The 16,820-nt window shown below is 35.3% G+C and overlaps 3 protein-coding genes across 5 annotated transcripts; 1 reads left to right on the top strand and 2 right to left on the bottom strand.

The window, feature by feature from the left end:
• On the bottom strand, nucleotides 1-3,927 carry LOC105169789 (rac-like GTP-binding protein 5). Of its 3 annotated transcripts, none has more exons than XM_011090302.3 (8): nucleotides 3,725-3,927; nucleotides 3,409-3,637; nucleotides 2,463-2,550; nucleotides 2,269-2,378; nucleotides 1,830-1,893; nucleotides 756-820; nucleotides 551-616; nucleotides 1-441 (listed from the first exon to the last, which is right to left on the bottom strand). In XM_011090302.3, exons 2-8 carry the CDS (start codon nucleotides 3,505-3,507, stop codon nucleotides 337-339), a joined length of 597 nt encoding a protein of 198 aa, XP_011088604.1. In that variant the 5' UTR covers nucleotides 3,508-3,637; nucleotides 3,725-3,927; the 3' UTR covers nucleotides 1-336. The 3 variants fall into 3 exon arrangements, with proteins under 3 accessions (XP_011088604.1, XP_020551638.1, XP_011088603.1); XM_020695979.2 differs by having other exon boundaries at nucleotides 3,763-3,927; XM_011090301.3 differs by having other exon boundaries at nucleotides 3,758-3,926.
• Nucleotides 3,928-5,288: 1,361 nt separating this feature from the next.
• Nucleotides 5,289-8,589, bottom strand: MCM10 (minichromosome maintenance 10). The gene is made up of 11 exons (XM_011090300.3): nucleotides 8,433-8,589; nucleotides 8,072-8,246; nucleotides 7,460-7,534; nucleotides 7,141-7,378; nucleotides 6,927-7,051; nucleotides 6,689-6,722; nucleotides 6,549-6,595; nucleotides 6,319-6,459; nucleotides 5,949-6,013; nucleotides 5,797-5,869; nucleotides 5,289-5,700 (listed from the first exon to the last, which is right to left on the bottom strand). The coding sequence occupies exons 1-11, from the start codon at nucleotides 8,518-8,520 to the stop codon at nucleotides 5,568-5,570; spliced, it is 1,194 nt and encodes a 397-aa protein (XP_011088602.2). The 5' UTR covers nucleotides 8,521-8,589; the 3' UTR covers nucleotides 5,289-5,567.
• A 981-nt stretch (nucleotides 8,590-9,570) lies between these two features.
• Nucleotides 9,571-13,901, top strand: LOC105169787 (beta-galactosidase 13). The gene is made up of 19 exons (XM_088883185.1): nucleotides 9,571-9,747; nucleotides 9,822-9,917; nucleotides 9,998-10,110; nucleotides 10,197-10,263; nucleotides 10,352-10,444; nucleotides 10,531-10,674; nucleotides 10,806-10,900; nucleotides 10,975-11,080; nucleotides 11,169-11,253; nucleotides 11,383-11,501; nucleotides 11,572-11,733; nucleotides 11,853-12,031; nucleotides 12,122-12,231; nucleotides 12,336-12,445; nucleotides 12,543-12,650; nucleotides 12,740-12,844; nucleotides 12,936-13,081; nucleotides 13,178-13,520; nucleotides 13,599-13,901. Exons 1-19 carry the CDS (start codon nucleotides 9,577-9,579, stop codon nucleotides 13,740-13,742), a joined length of 2,496 nt encoding a protein of 831 aa, XP_088739311.1. The 5' UTR covers nucleotides 9,571-9,576; the 3' UTR covers nucleotides 13,743-13,901.
• Nucleotides 13,902-16,820: the final 2,919 nt, after the last annotated feature.

The following is a 16,820-nucleotide window of genomic DNA, read 5'->3' as shown; positions in this document are numbered from 1 at the left end:
TTCTAGATAAACTTCTCCAGTTCTTTCAATAACCTAACTCAGTTATAGAATGTCGATACAACAACAGCTTTGTGTATGCACAAGACCTTACACAATCACAAATCGTACAACCATATCATCACATGTCTCGATCACAGATATACATCTCAAACTAAGGCTGAGAATGGGGAAACCAACTTTTTGATGCTTTAAGAGAGCTCCCAAGTACAGTCAGTCAAGACTATAACTAAAGGTTATTGCACCCTCAAGGGTGGGGCAGTGAATTCAAAGGTATGAAAAGTGACATGGTAAGAGTAACCTGTAACTTCATCTCTTCTCTTGGCATTTCTTAATCAGTCACAATATACTGCAGGCTTTTTGACCCTTTTTCTTCTTTCTCTTCTTCTGCTTAGGTGGCTGCAGAACAACCTTAATAGCTGCATCAAAGACAGCCTTCACATTCTGCAATATTCAGAAGAAGACAATGAGAAGAGAGTACTAACTGTGGAAGTTATGAAGTCTTACAATGAATACAAAAGAAAATATGCATCTAAAAGCTTAAATTTATTACCTGTTGTGTCTTTGCACTACATTCAATGTAGGCAGCTGCACCAATTAACTTCCTCAGCTCCTCTCCCTTCAAAAGAAAATGGCAAATCAACTTTGTTTAGGAGGGTGAACCTTTCATTCTCAAAGTTATGGGCAAGAACCAAAGTCACCTTTCACCAAAATACACTGATAAAGAGAATTTAAAAAAAAACATAAGAAAATCATACCTGTGCAGTTGAGATGGGCACAGCTCCAGGGTGGTCTATGAAGAACTGTTTATCCTCCCGGAGATCTGGAAGGAAACAAAATACAATTATTTGATCTGAACAACAAATAAGATACAGGTTTGACAATATGAGGATCAAGTAAAGGGAAAACCACATCTATTTTATTTTCTTCCTTCTCCTGTTCGTTTGGGGAGAAAATAGACAAATACAAGTTCCATATTACCAAGCGCAAGGTTAATTCAGCTGAGTTAGAAGACCCCCTTATTTCCCACGGCAAAAATAGATGTACAGAATAAGCCAAGATTCTATAAAAGTTTAATAAAATTATTAGTCTGTAGCTTACTTTTCTCCAGGAATCAGCGAGGTAAATGACAATTTTATGGGGGAAAAGAAAATGTGAAGATTAAACACTAGCTTAAGATTATCCATTAATCCTCAGATGTCCCTCAGAATCGACGAATACTATTTGATGTGGCTAATATTAGATTTTGTTGCATTTACCAATTTTCAAGAAACAGAAGAGCTGACAGATTGTGTTTTAAGACTACCACTTTTAAAACTTAAGCGTCATATTTATGCTCCTCATATTACAATTTTGACCTTGTATTTTATTCCTCATCAGTTACATAACAGGCATTCCACCTCACAATGTTTTTCCAACAATGATCTTCACATAGCATTAGTCAGGGCAACAGAGCAACCCCAATAGATATCTCACTTAGACTTTGCCTTACACTGTGAAAATTCTTCGTGGCTTTCTCCATTATAATTTGAATACAATATAAAATTTTCCCTACTTGATGGCATTCACACAATTTATGGTAACAAGCAGCCTCGACCCCTTGAAACTTATCTGAAGAATTAGTTAAAGAGAAGATATAACCTAGCATTAAAGAGGTCATTGGGATGACTCTGACAAAGCAATAACATCTTACCTGTGAGGATACAAACTCGATGTAGTTGTGCAGAATAGTTACATGGCAGTCAGTTATATGCAATATCAACATCTCATGTAAAAAAGCAGTGTTAAATGAGTAATACAAGATTAAGGGGAAGATGCAAAGAAATCCTGACCGAGCTTTGTCCCGACAAGAATTATTGGAACTCCAGGAGCATAATGCCTCAATTCAGGAATCCACTGAGTATCATACAAACATAGAGAAAATTATCAGCAACAAAGGAATTCTGACTCTCGCCCACAAAGATGGCAGGCATGGAGTGGGGAATGAGAAAGCTAGAAGGTCCCATCAACCACTCATCCCGAAAGGAGAACATTACAATTAAACAAAATGCAAAGACTAGACAACACTTAGTGCTAAAGTATTCCTTGATTTATCTAGCTAAATCAAAATTCAAACAGATCATTCATGTGATTATTGGTTATCTGTTTTCTTTTTGTTTAATGTACGGTCAAAGAAGAGAAAACATGAAGAGGCAAGATTCAGAAGGGAAAAAGAAAAAAAAGAGAAAGAAAGAAAGAAAAGGGAACTCCGCAAGGCAAAGGAAGCCTCACCTTCTTGGGGATATTCTCATAACTAGCCTTGCTAATCAGGGAGAATGCAAGTATAAAGACATCAGCCCCGCGGTAGCTTAGCGGTCTTAATCTATTGTAATCCTCCTGGCCTGCTCAATAAGATAGGGACAATCCTGTTCAGTCATTGGTTTGAAAAAACTGAAAGAAGATATCAACTGAAAGAACTAATTTACCGGCAGTATCCCACAACCCTAGATTGACAGTGCTCCCATCCACCACAACATTGGCACTAAAATTGTCAAATACAGTTGGGACGTAATCCTGCATAAAGTAGAGGACAAGAAATATGGAGAAAAAATAATTAAAATGTTAGAATAAGAGTCACCGAATTCCAACTATACCTTAGTAATAATAACACCAACAATAATTACAACATTACTTCAGTTGAACCTGCATTACAAACACATCAACCCCCAAAGTTGTTGGAACACGGTTTTGATTTATACAAGAAGAAAGCATAGTTTCAAAGGAAGGTGATTAAAGATAAACAGCCTAAAGTATAAGGGAGAAAAAAAATTAGTTTAGACAAATAACATTAATCAAATCACTGCCAATTCGGAACAAATCCCGTTCCTTCCCTTGTTCGTACTTCATTGCCCAGCTCCTAAAGTCCAAATCAGATCCATGAAAAGGTATACTTCTCACGCCAATTGTCTCTTGAAAAAACAGAAATTAGCTAATTTACAACAATTCCTTGATATTTGCTGACTTCCACCTAAAGCACCCATGCCAAAGAGAGATAAAATATTGACATTTTTCTAAAAGCAGGTAATAAGACCAAGAGAACCCATCCATCATAGAACCGCACACACAGAAACATAATCCCATTCAATTACCTAAGAATGCTTACGCGTACAACATGAAAAAGTGTTCCGGATCCATAAAATTGAGTTCATGCTATTCGATATTACGAAAGTTTATTGAAATTTGAATATAGGTCATTTCATTTCAATTCACAAGATCAAACTCCGAGAATGCCCAAAAATACTCTAGCATCACTGTCTCATAGTATCAAGACTGAGTCATCCAATAAAACACCTTCAGAAACAACAGCACTAATAGAACAGGCAAACAAAAGAAACAACAAACCAAACCCGGAAGAAAGAAGAAAAACCATACCGTGGGAAATGTGTTGCTGGTGTAGGAAATGAGTAAGCAAGTTTTACCCACAGCTCCGTCGCCGACGGTGACGCACTTTATGAACCTGGACGCGCTCATCTGGTAGCCGGCGACAGCTCTGCAACCGGCGAACTACTTATCTCAGCTTTAGTTAGTTGGAATTTCGCTCCAAGCAAACCAAATGAACAATCCTAGACAAAAGTATGGAGTTGCTAATCCAGCTACTTAGCTGCAAAAATTAGGAATGAGAATAAATAAGAGAAGTTTAGAAGGAAAAAACCCTAATTCCAATACATTAAGCCAAAAACTGGTATACAAAATTGCGTATGCGTGAATAATCAAGCAGCACCTAACCCAACAACTGCATTGATTGTTAGTTAAAATTGAGGGGCAGAGTGAGGTAAGAGTCTCTCTATCAGCTGGACTGAGTAGAGAGAGAGTAAGGATTTAGAAAGAGAAAGTAGAAACTTATGATTGAATTTTAAATTTTGGTTTCTTTCCTTGTTGGGGGGCACTGGTCACTGGTCAGCCAGCTAAAACACAGCTACCACTAGTATTTGATTTCAGATGCCGTATCATGCAAATTTGGTGCTGTGCCACCACCCTAGTACTACTGTAGTCGTGTTTTGCTTTTTTCAATCAACTAATGCTTGTTTTCCCCAATTTATATCCAATATAATTTATATTAATTTTAAAGAAAAATACAATAAATATTGTAAAAAGCGAATTCAAACAACCTCTTCATCCTCAATATTATTATTACTTCAATGCCATGAAAATAGCATAAGAATGAAATTTACGCAAATTTCTTTTATCTTTTCGTCAAATTCCACCAACCCATGTCCTAAATCAACATTTGGGCGCTACAGTGCAAAATTTATTTGATATTAAATTTATTTTGTAAAAGTTTGTATCATCGAAAAATAACAAGGATACACGTTATATGATAATAGTTTCCATATATTATCTCTATCTTAAATTTATATTTGTATATTATGATAAGACATATTAAATAATGTTATATAAATTTCTCTATTGATTTAAATTCCAATTAAAGTAACAATACAGCACAATTGGCTCCAAATTACTATTTTTGTAGTGAATATTTATTTCGTTTTTTAAATTCAAATTAAATTTTATATCAAATGAAATAAATACTCAAATAACGTGAGAAAACTAACATATTCACAAGTCAATCAGTTGTTATGGTAACACTGAGTATGACAATCAACCTAACATAACTACACCATTATGTCAAATAATTATCTCTTTTCTATTTTTTTCCCTTTTTTGATGTGTTTTTTTTTTTTAATTGAGGTTATCAAAATTATTCCATATTAATTGGAAAACTGCTCAACTAGAACTAGATGGATGACCCAGTCGCCCATTGTAATAAACTGAATAATTAGTTGTAGGGGTATTGACAATTCAATTAAACTCGATGAATCGAAAATCAAACAAAAAAATTCAGTTTCATTTTTGATTTTATTAAAAGAAAATCGATTCTCAATTCAGTTTTTTTTCCCACCATTCGATGATCCAACCAAATCAGAAACAAATATTTTTTATATATTTATTTTTATTAATTATATTAAAATGTATTATTATATATTATTTTAATATTTTTGTACAGATACTTCTGAACAAAATTAAAAAAATAATAAAATTATATATATATGTATGTTTTTTTAAAGAAAAATTAAAAAAGCGTAGAGAAATGAGCATGTTCGGTTTAATTTTTGGTTTTTAAAAATGATTAGGTGCACAGAATTGTCGTTGAGTCAATGCACGTAGTACGATATTGTTTTGCTCTTGCTGCACATTCAGAAAAGTCAACGGTTGACAAACTCTCCTGTAGCACCAGTAAAAACATGCCACGATTGATTTCGAGTAATTATCTTGTAAGCAAGCATTCAATGAGACAACAAAAATGGAAAACATATCGGGAAACTGAAAAACATAAATACATAATTGAGAAGGGCGGGGGTGAAGCAAAAAGATCAAAACACATCTCCCACACCCGAAAGATAAGCATCCAAAATTTTGAGCCATGGGCAAATTCGTTAACAGTACTATACAGCCCTTACTCTACTAGCTGAGAAAATATACCAAATTTTCTCAAGTTCTATGCATTGCAGATCAAGAATTAAAGTCAGGCCTCAAATTTCATCATCTGAACTAGCAAAATCTAACTCAATCATCTTTACACCAGCCACCTTGGTGTCTTGTCCTGGAGCCTGTCTCTGATCCATTTTCAACTTTTTGGCATCTGGTTCTTTGATTGGCCTTGACCTGGGAACCAGACATGCTGACTTTTCAGCAGGAAAGCGCAAAGACCAAAAAGCAAATTTTTAAATAAGAAATTAAAATAGAATTATTTCCAACCACCTCTTATCTGTACCACTCATTTGCTGATGTGGACGGCTAGTGTTTTCAATTGTTACTTTAGGACCAGTTTTCCCTGTAATTCAAGTACATTTACCAGTTAACAAGAAATTAAAAGATCATATATTATTAGTACACAAGCAATCATAGCCTACCTGTAAGCTGATTCAGAAACCGAATTCCTTGTGAATATACATTTGTTGTCACTTTGTCTGCATTACTGTAAGGTTCAGAGTTGAGAGTTAGCAACTGCAAAGTAAATCCTGTAGCCTCTTTAACTAAAATCACCAAGATCTGGCCCCTGAGTATGTCTCTTTGCAAATAAAGAGAGATGTGCTTCCAAAATGGCACTCAAGAGTATAACTTTAGAAGGCAAGGGACTCCAGTCGTAAGTGAAAGCTCATGCTAATGAAGACATACTCTTAAGATCTTCGAAGTCAGAAAGAATATAATGACAAATCTAAAACGGTTCGTCATTGTGAAAGCATCCAGTAAAGCAGTTAAAGAATTTGAATTTGTACAGACCTTAATGCCTTCTTTAATCCTTCAACAGACAATACTTTCACAGGCCGATTGGACTTTGTGATGTTTGTTCTGTCATCTGTAGGTTTAACCACGTAAATGCCTTCTGACTTGAGATAATCTCTAAAGCCTGTCCTTAAATTCCTGACATATGAAATTCAATAGTCAAATTACAAGAGAAACTTAATGAACAGGGTAGACTAGTATGCCTTGGAGCAGCTATAATCACCTACCCTCCTTTCAACTCTGTCCTTGTAGAAGTATATGTCTTCAATGCATTCTTTAAAAAGAATGAGCAAAGAGTCAGTTGATATTATTAAGTGTGTGTATTTGGAAATGATCAAGGCAGGTCAATTGACAATATGAGCTATACCCGTTTATGGTAGCTGCAATACTTTCTACGACGTCTGCAGATGTAAACTGATGTATTAGTTGTCTAAACTAATTGAGTCTAGAGAATACTACAAGGCATTAACAAATAGAATCACACACAAAAGAAAAGCCAAGTTCCACATATGCTCATCTCTCTGAGATTTATGTGCAAGCTTGTAAAAAGTATGAATCCCAGAACTTAATATAAAGCATATTCACAGTGAATTAGACCGGCATACTTGTTAATGACTGCTGTGCAAGCCACTCCATCCTTTCCTTTTCCCTGACAAATTCCAATATCCGCTGAGGTCCCCAGCTTTAAGATGTGCTTAGCAGAATAGACGCTCAAGGAAAATCCACTTCCCTGAAACAAAGTTGTGGGAAAAGTTCGAAATCTGGAATTCTTTTATGAAAATGACCATGACAGAACATCACAAATGTCAAAACTCATACTTTGTTATCTTTGCGGACAGTGCAATTGAACAATGCAAAGATGGTCCCTATCTTCTCTTCACAGCTTTTCTGATAAGCATCGCCAAACAAGAAAAGAGAAATAGTCAATTCATCTAAGCAGCCCATCTTCCAAATTGTGAAAGTCTTTCCTATAGAACTAGTTCTTGGAATCCCCTTTTCAGTTAAAACTCCAATAGTGGCCCAACATCCAGAGAGAGTATCTCCCTTCAGCAAATTCCTAAATACAGAAAAAAGCACCATCAATGGCTGTACAGGTGGCAACGACATAAAACAGCTGAGGTCTTCTGAATTAACATACTTTATTGTGGGTAACCGAACAAATCTAATATCTGACAAATGGTTGCTCAACTCGACACGTGACACCACTCGATTCCTGAATAAGAAAAGGTAAACATCAATAAAACAAATTAACATTAAGAGAACAGTACAAACCCACTTACAAACTTTTTAGGACCTCACCAGGAGAGCAATCTACCATAGATCAGAACATTCTTGTCCTATAAGTCTACTAATACTTACACTCTTGAATTGCCAATGTATTTATGCAGCATAAAACTTCATCCAGTATCAAAAACCTCTTATTACAACCTCAAATTATGATCATCGTACAAGGTCATAGTAGTGAAGATAGAGAACTTGAAGGAAAATAAAAAATGTACCTAAATGGATGCTCGCGTATTGAACTTTTTTTAACCTCTGCATCCTTTCAACAATTTCACAATCATTAACTAAAGCATTTACCGCAGGTTCAACCACACAACATACAGTGTTTCACATCACAATAGCACACTCAACCAGGATGATAATTTTGAAGAGATAAAACACGACATGCTCTAAAATCCTAAATTGATAAATTCATCCAATAAAGCAAACATCAAACAGTGAGTACACAGATAAAGAAGAAACCTACTGGATTCGCAGGCCTGAAAACTTGTCAACCTCAATGTCACTAGAACGCTTGCCCTGCTCCGATTTCTGATGTCTCTCTTTCGGATTGTAATCAAGGCAATCCTGTACTGCCTCTCGAAAAACAGACATGTCCACATACCCCGAACGATTTGGCATCCCATCATCTGATAAATAACCTATGCGCAAATCCATACACAAAGGGAAGTCATTACGATGCTTTTACCGTTGTATTTTCAAATATAAAGATACGAATTCTGAAAGAAAGATGGACACAACAGCAAGATTTCAGTTAAAACATAGCAAACGCAGAATTTGCTACTTGCAGTACACGCACAGTGTATGCGCAGAGAAGAAGGGGATACCTGAAGGCGAAGCAGGAGGTGTTTCCAGAACTCGATCCTCAAGGGAGAGGAGAAGATCGAGGTCGTCTTGGTGATTCGAATTCGACATTTTGTTTCGCGGATTATTAGTGAGTCGAAGTAGTTGGAATATGATTGTATGTTTTGAGAAGAGAATTAGTACTAGGGTTTTGTTTGGTTTTTTGGAGGGAGATTTTAAATTTTCAGGAGGGAAATTGGCGGAAGAGGAACATTCCATTCCTTTCAATGGGTTGTACCTTTACCATAATTATAAATATTTTTTATTATTTAAAAATTATTTATACTTTCTTGATTTTAACGGTTGTCTAACAATTAATTCAATCTATTAGATTTTTTACGAACGAACCAAAATACCCTTTTAAATTAAAAATCATAGTTTTATATTTTGTATTTTTTTAATGGACTAAGTAGATAATTTTTGTTATAATTTTTAAAAAAATTTCATTCACCCCGTTCGATTTTTTATAAATTTTTAATTTAAAAAGCAAAAACAAAAAAAATAAATAAGTGAGTATTTGTAATTATGGCAAATATTAGAGGAAGTCGTTATAATTTATCTATTTTTTTTTAATTGTTGAATATTATATAGCCCCTCCTTTACTTTGTGTAATGGAACTATATTAATAAGTGATAAATTTCAGAACAGCAGTGATGAGATATTACAATGTTTTGTTTATTTCATCATATCAAATATTGAATTATTGTATGATAAACTTATTACTTATTTACTAATAAATAATTCATTTATTTAGGATAACATTATTAAATACTAAAATTACCACATAAATAAGACAAAATAATAATAATAATATGAATTTTTTATGTGTGAGTTTTTGAAAAAATCATACATATCACGAGTCATATGGTAGTTTCCATAAGTATAGCACTAAAATTCTAAAAAAAGACATCCTCTACTCCAACCACACAAATTTAGAAACCGAACAACCAAACTGGAAGCCCAACAACACACGTGGCCCGTGAACACCTCCTACCTATGACTCGCACTTAACAACATTTGTTACTGCATTAAATTCTTTAAAGACTGCTGCTCCTGAAAACGTTGCAATTGAACTCTCCCAACAGAAAAAAGAAATAAAAAACTAACCAAACCAAGAATAAGAGAAAAATGAGAAGAGCTATGTTCTTAGTCCTCTTGCCGTTGCTTCTTGCAAATGTCTACGGCGACACAAAGAATCAACAACAGGCAGTTACGTATGACGGGCGGTCCATTATTATCAATGGAAGTAGAGAACTTCTTTTCTCTGGTTCCGTGCATTACCCACGTAGCACTCCTGCGGTGAGTACAGTCACACTGACAAGCCTACTTTTTATTAATCTCCCAATTAATTTTAACGAAAAATTGGTTTCCAGATGTGGCCTGACATCATTAGGAAATCTAAAGAAGGTGGGCTCAACTTGATACAGACTTACGTGTTTTGGAATATTCACGAGCCTGTTGAGGGACAGGTAATCAAATATATTTATTTTACCCACTGATATAATTTTAAATTAACGTAAATTGGTAATAATTAATGTTGTGGTTGCAGTTCAATTTTGAAGGAAATTATGACTTGGTGAAGTTCATTAAACTGATCGGGGAAGAGGGTTTGTGGGTGACTCTCAGGATTGGACCCTACATCGAAGCTGAATGGAATTTAGGGTAACTGAAATTCGATCACCAAAGAATAATCATAGTTGTGGATCCTACTGTTTAATGTATTGAAATGTGTTTGTTTGTTTGGGCAGAGGATTTCCATACTGGTTAAAAGGGGTTACAAATATCACATTTCGTTCGTACAACGAACCCTTCTTGGTAACTATCCAAACAAGATGGATCAATTAAACCTAGAAATGCATAATTAAATAAAAATGATTTAATTGGCATTGTCATGCATATGCAGCACCACATGAAGAAGTACGCGGAGAAGATCATCAACTTGATGAAAGAACACAAACTGTTCGCAGACCAAGGAGGCCCCATCATCATGGCACAAGTAAATATCATACATTTTCTTCCACCAACTATATGTCTACCTAAATTAAGTCGAAAAATAAATCATTAATTAATTATGTTTTGCAGATTGAGAATGAGTACAACAATGTCCAAGAAGCATACAGAGAATCGGGCCACAAGTATGTCAAATGGGCAGCAGAGCTGGCTGTTAACCTACACAACGGCATACCTTGGCTCATGTGCAAGCAAAGAGACGCCCCTGATACAGTAGTAAGTACCGGTGATTTTCGGACAGGCCGGCCGGTGTATCCATGTTTAATTAATTCTTTCTGTTACAAACTAATATATTTACGCATCTCATCTCGTCTCATAATTAATGTCGATCCGTTTTTCTTTCTCAGATTAGTACATGTAATGGAAGACAATGTGGAGACACTTTCCCTGGTCCCAACGGCCCTAACAAGCCTTCCCTTTGGACCGAGAACTGGACAGCTCAGTAAGTCTAAGTTTCGATTTATTGTTATTGGTTGATGGATGAATATTATATAATGTAAAAAACTTGTGTTGCAGGTATCGAGTATACGGTGACCCTCCCTCTCAGCGTGCAGCAGAAGACATAGCATTTGCTGTTGCTCGATTTTTTGCAAAGAACGGTACCCTCAACAACTATTACATGGTACGTTATCTTTATCATGAACTAATATTTAAAGATTTCGCTATTCTCATTCGGACAAAATTTGATAAGTACTACTTATCTGTGACAGTACCACGGAGGAACCAATTTTGGGAGAACAAGTTCATCTTTCGTCACAAGTCGTTACTATGATGAAGCTCCATTAGATGAATTTGGTACCTAATTTACACCTTATACACAAAACTTAAAAATCCTCCCATCACAAACTGATCGATCATGCATGTGTGTATGCAAATCACACCACGTAGTCTGATTTGTGATGGTTGGTATTCTGTTTTCTTCAGGTCTGAAGAGGGAACCTAAATTCGGACACCTGAGAGACTTGCATAGGGCATTGAGGTTGAGCAAGAAGGCTTTGCTTAAGGGCACCCCACGTGTCCAAAAGCTTACTGAAGATTTAGAGGTAAGAACCGAATCAAATTTTGCAGCACATGAATCAATACACAAATTGAATTAATTATTAAAATACGCAGATCATAACTTTTGAGAAAGATGACATCTGTGCTGCATTCTTGACCAACAATGATACAAGGGAAGCTGGGACTATTAAATTCAGGGGTGTGGACTACTACCTACCTTCTAAATCCATCAGCATTCTCCCTGATTGCAAAACAGTAGTTTACAACACTCAAACGGTACTGGTTTTCCCTTCCTAGTAAATTTCGTGACTAATTAACAACGTTAACCGGCCATGATAGTACTATATCATTTTCGTTTTTTCTTCATTGAACGCAATGCATTATGTTATGCACAGGTTGTTGCGCAGCATAGTTCGAGAAACTTTGTGATCTCAACAAAAGCAAAGCTGGGAAAATGGGAGATGTTCAAGGAAAGGGTTCCTACCGCTCATGAATTAGAAAGAAAGAGCAAGTCGCCGGAGGAATTATACAACCTCGCTAAAGATACCTCGGATTATGCTTGGTATAGCACCAGGTATGTATATATGTTATATATTTTTACTTTTTACTAATTGTAATGAATATATGAGATTTAAATCTTCTAAATCTTTATCGTTTTTTGTAGCATCACCTTTGATAAGCGCGACCTGCCAATGCGTTCGGACATCTCTCCGATCCTCCAGGTTGCAAGTCTTGGCCATGCTTTGCTTGTATTCGTGAATGCAGAATACATAGGTAATTTTAATGAATCAACATTAATTTGTTGTCCTAAACATTCTATTTTTTTCATATACTAACTAATTAATAATGTCTGGATCATCGACATTAATGAATTTCAGGTTTTGGGCATGGAAGCAATGTGGAAAAGAGCCATGTTTTCAAGAAGTCTATTAAATTGTTTCCTGGAGTTAATCATATATCATTGTTGGCAATGACAGTCGGTTTGCCGGTACTAATTTATCAACCTAATTTAAAAAAATAATAATAATAATAATAGTACATTTTTTAATTTAATGTATTGAAGAAATTAATTTTTCGAAATGTAGAATAGCGGAGCATACATGGAGAAAAGATTTGCTGGACCACGAGCTATCACTATTCAAGGTTTGATGGCCGGAACTCTGGATATCACCCGTAACTACTGGGGCCAAGAGGTAATTAATTATAAATTACTTATATAGTTAATACGAAAAAATGATGGTACGTACAAAAGTAATTCATGTGTAATAAAAATATTGTACAGGTGGGCGTACTTGGGGAAAAGATGCAATTGTACACTGAGGAAGGATCAAAGAAAGGAAAATGGAGTGAATTCAATGGAACCCCAACACCTCTCACTTGGTACAAGGTACGTAACAAACAACATCCTTAAAAATTGTACAAACCCTAATTAAAAAGTTGAAGTAATTATTACAAGGTATTTAATTTGATTTGTGCAGACATATTTTGATGCGCCAGAAGGTAGCAACCCTGTCGCTTTGAGAATGACAAGCATGGCCAAGGGCATGGTGTGGATCAATGGCCAAAGCATTGGCCGTTATTGGGTGTCTTACCTTTCACCACTCGGAAAACCTACTCAAGAAGAGTAAGTAATTGTTTATATGTGTATGTGTGTGTGTGTGTGTGGAGGTAGACATGCATACATGGTGAAGTCTGAATTTGGAATTGCGATGTTTATTAGGTATCATGTGCCAAGATCGTTCTTGAAGCCGACGAACAATCTGATAGTGGTGTTTGAGGAGACGGGCGGGGATCCTCGGAAGATCGAAATATTGGTAGTGAACAGAGACACAATTTGCAGTGTGGTAACGGAGTACCACCCGCCTCACGTGAAATCGTTTGATTTGAAAGAGAACAAGCTGCGCTCTAATATTAACCCTATCAAGGGAGCACACCTCGCTTGTCCCGACAAGAAGATCATTGAGAAAGTGGAGTTCGTGAGCTTCGGGGAGGCTGATGGCGCCTGCGGAGCCTTCATTGCCGGCAAATGCGACTCTAAAACGGCCCACAAACTCGTTGAAAAGGTACGTACGTACGTAAACATGATCATGAATTCACGATTACTTAATTAATCACAACGTTGTATATATACATGGAAGCAGGAATGCTTGGGGAAGACGGAGTGTACGATTCCGTTTGACAGGAAGACTCTGCTGGACTCTGGCACTGATCCTTGCCCCGACATCGAGAAGTCGCTTGCGGTGCAGGTGAAATGCGGTTTTGGAGGCTCTAAGAGCGATGCTTGAATATGCATTCTCCATCTGATCATCATATGATGCATGCCAGAACTCTCATCATCGACCCTTTGTTTTTCTTTTTTGTTTAAGATGGTTAGAGTTTGTACTTCGGCGGCGGCTGACTGGACTAGGATAGTACCAATTATTATCCAGGTGTAGAGGGTGTTTGGAGAGATTTAGAATAATTGTTTTTGTCTTCAACTTTTAGCTTAGAAAAGTTGTTATAAAATAGCTTTTCTTGAAGCTGAATATTAATTAGTTTTTCTTCAGAAGCGTCCAAACGTGTGCTGCTCAGCTTATTAGCATTTTAATTACCAGATATTAATTTCAAACTTGATTCTACACATTTCTGTCATAATTTTACTACATTTGTTGCAATTTTAACGCATTAATAACTTGTTTAAAATAATAATTTTTCTCCATTCCAACTGGGCTCAAGATCTAAATTAATCATTTCGATTAATTAATAAAATAATAATTTTTCGATAAACCCTTATATAAATTTATGGTCCCTTCAGTATTATAAATTAACAATTCTAATAAATTACGAATATAACTAGGACAACTTACTAAAATATCATTTTGTTGTTATTTGTTTTTTCTTAAAATTTAAATTTTATTATATTTCATCTCTAACTTTTCTTCCTATATCCAAAAGCTTCAGTATTGCATTCTCATACTGCAACAAAGAATTGCGAAGAGTTGCTGCTACTATAATCTTTAGTTTCATCCTCAATGGAATTTTCAACAATACTAGCTACAATTTATTCTAAACTTTGGACCTTTGAACATGCATCATTTTACGTATTTGATCTGCTATGGTTGATTTTTGGACACCTTTTAGGTGTAAAGACATGGTTGGTTGATTTTGATTTGAATTGATTGATTAATTAGGAAGGTTTGATGTTTTTTACATAGTAGTTGATTTCTTTACCATACATGAACTTGCATTAAGTTTTAATAGTACTATGTACTATGTACAATGAACTTTCTTTTATCTAATGGGATGCATTATATTTAATTAGTCAAATTGCATGAACATAATTCAATTAATCAATACAATATTATTCATGAAAAACTATGGCTGGTACGTGGAATAAAAAAAAAAAAGTCTTTTATAAATATATATTATGTCACTTCTCCAAGTCAATGAAAGCGTTTTGCTTCCTTAACGAAGATCAATGCTGGTTCCCCAACTACTTTCATAGCTCCTTATCTTGTCGGCGTTACGGCATTGTTATATGCATGGCAAAGTGAATTTAATTACTGTATGTACCTAACGGTGAAATAGACTTTGGTCATTCGTCAATCATAGCGTGGCAATACTTGAAAATTATTCCCAAATTTTAGCTTCTCTCATTATTTTTGAGGAAAAAAGAAATGCAGCTGAGAACACAAGAAATTTATTAAAAATTCCAGATACATATACTATGTACTCAAGAAAGTTGGAATATATATATATTTAAAGCCCATAATAGATTAACACTGGTGCTTGTTGGGAACAAATTAATGAATGTTGTGCAACTCCAACGAGCATCCCAACATATATACATTTGTTTTATAAGGTGGTTGGAAATAAAATGTTGAGATATATGCACTAGATTTTAGAATCATCTTAAGTTTCATAATTTCATATCCAAACAAATTAAAGATCCATTGTTAAGATAAAATTCAAAGAATTTTTGGCTAGGCTTATACGATGTTGAGAGCTTGAGACCATATGAATTTTTTTCTTTTCAACAAAGTCTGTAGAGTTTTAGAATTTACCTAACTTTAGAGTCATCAGAGAAAAAATTTACCTAACTTTAAAAAATTAACTACACCTAATTTTTTTAAGGCCTCTTATTAACTCTATATGATCAAAATGCCCTCGTCATTTTGACTACATTTCAATTTTAATATTCATATATTTCACGCAAACGACTAAGAATTCTCTCTCTACTCTCAAGCATAATCTCATGAAGCCTAACATACATAAAGATATTTTCTTGTTACCAATGAAGTCCTTAAATTCTTGGGTGGAATTACAATTCGTTCATAAAAAATATGTCAAATCCAAACATAGATGCATACATCAAGATGTGCAATGGCCGAGGCTCGCCCGATCTAGAACTGGTCTAAACAAATAAAAAATTAGCTGAAGTGGCCCAAGCCTGCTCGGGTCCAAGCCAATTTCAAATATTGAAACCTAAAACCAATTCAGCCCAGTAGTCCTCGACCACTTGGTCCTGAGCCGAACTTGAGCTAGGCCTGCTGAGCCATTTTTTTTATAATATAATGCATAACGTATAAACTTAATTTTATTCTCCTAAACTAACTATTCTAGTAATTTTTTATATTTGTGAAACTTTAAAAATTATTACCATTTCTACTTATAAATTTTTAGTAATTTAATCCATTATTTATGTTTTCAAAAGTTATCATCTAAGTTCATCATGTAATGTTAACTATTATTTTTCTAATTATGATTTTTTGGCGATTTAATTTATTATTTATTGTATTTCATAATTCTACAAAAAAAATGAAGTAATTGTTAAAAAAAACCTTCTATTTCATAATAAAATAAAAATAATATCAGCACATTCGAACATGATCCAAGCCTGTTCTGGTCCTAATCGGGCATCAGCTGGGCCGATTCACGAGGTGGCCCTTCATTTATAAATGGACCCAATTTGGCCCATTTAAAAATCAACACCACCCTAGGACCAGTCATGAACAGTAGTAGGCTAGACCTGAACCGAACTTTGCTGAACTGGTCCATGCCGGATCCTAAGTTGGCTTGACCCACTATGCACCTTGACGCATATGCAAATGCGTTGCCAAATATGCAAAGCTCCTATTTTAGCAGAATGTCTATCGAATAATTTTAGTAGATGATGCTCCCTTGGTAGCCACAACCCCACCTTTGTATCAAGGCAGGCAACACTGCCCAAGTCCAAACAGGATGTGTCTTCTGCTTACAAGTCGAAACTTCCGATTCTCAGAAAACAACACGGGCGCTACAAGCCTACAAGTATGGAAAAATAGATATCCACCAACATGTTTTCAGCAGCTTATGAATAAAAAAAAAGGTAACCAGACGAACTA

This window comes from Sesamum indicum, linkage group LG8 (genome assembly GCF_026168435.1).
Source record: "Sesamum indicum cultivar Baizhima isolate 11 linkage group LG8, ASM2616843v1, whole genome shotgun sequence".
In the NCBI taxonomy this organism is placed as follows: Eukaryota; Viridiplantae; Streptophyta; class Magnoliopsida; order Lamiales; family Pedaliaceae; genus Sesamum; species Sesamum indicum.
This window is presented reverse-complemented; position numbering and strand designations above follow the sequence as displayed.

Excerpts from the sequence above, each read along its gene's own strand:
- LOC105169789 (XM_011090302.3), bottom strand. The coding sequence starts at position 3,507 with ATGAGCGCGTCCAGGTTCATAAAGTGCGTCACCGTCGGCGACGGAGCT. Across the intron at positions 2,551-3,408 it reads CCAGCAACACATTTCCCACG|GATTACGTCCCAACTGTATT; the intron begins GTATGGTTTTTC and ends TACTTTATGCAG. Across the intron at positions 442-550 it reads GTAGTGCAAAGACACAACAG|AATGTGAAGGCTGTCTTTGA; the intron begins GTAATAAATTTA and ends TGAATATTGCAG.
- LOC105169787 (XM_088883185.1), top strand. The coding sequence starts at position 9,577 with ATGAGAAGAGCTATGTTCTTAGTCCTCTTGCCGTTGCTTCTTGCAAAT. Across the intron at positions 9,748-9,821 it reads ACCCACGTAGCACTCCTGCG|ATGTGGCCTGACATCATTAG; the intron begins GTGAGTACAGTC and ends ATTGGTTTCCAG. Across the intron at positions 12,446-12,542 it reads CAATGACAGTCGGTTTGCCG|AATAGCGGAGCATACATGGA; the intron begins GTACTAATTTAT and ends TTCGAAATGTAG.
- MCM10 (XM_011090300.3), bottom strand. The coding sequence starts at position 8,520 with ATGTCGAATTCGAATCACCAAGACGACCTCGATCTTCTCCTCTCCCTT. Across the intron at positions 7,052-7,140 it reads CTGTCCGCAAAGATAACAAA|GGAAGTGGATTTTCCTTGAG; the intron begins GTATGAGTTTTG and ends ACTTTGTTTCAG. Across the intron at positions 6,014-6,318 it reads GGATTAAAGAAGGCATTAAG|TAATGCAGACAAAGTGACAA; the intron begins GTCTGTACAAAT and ends TGAACCTTACAG.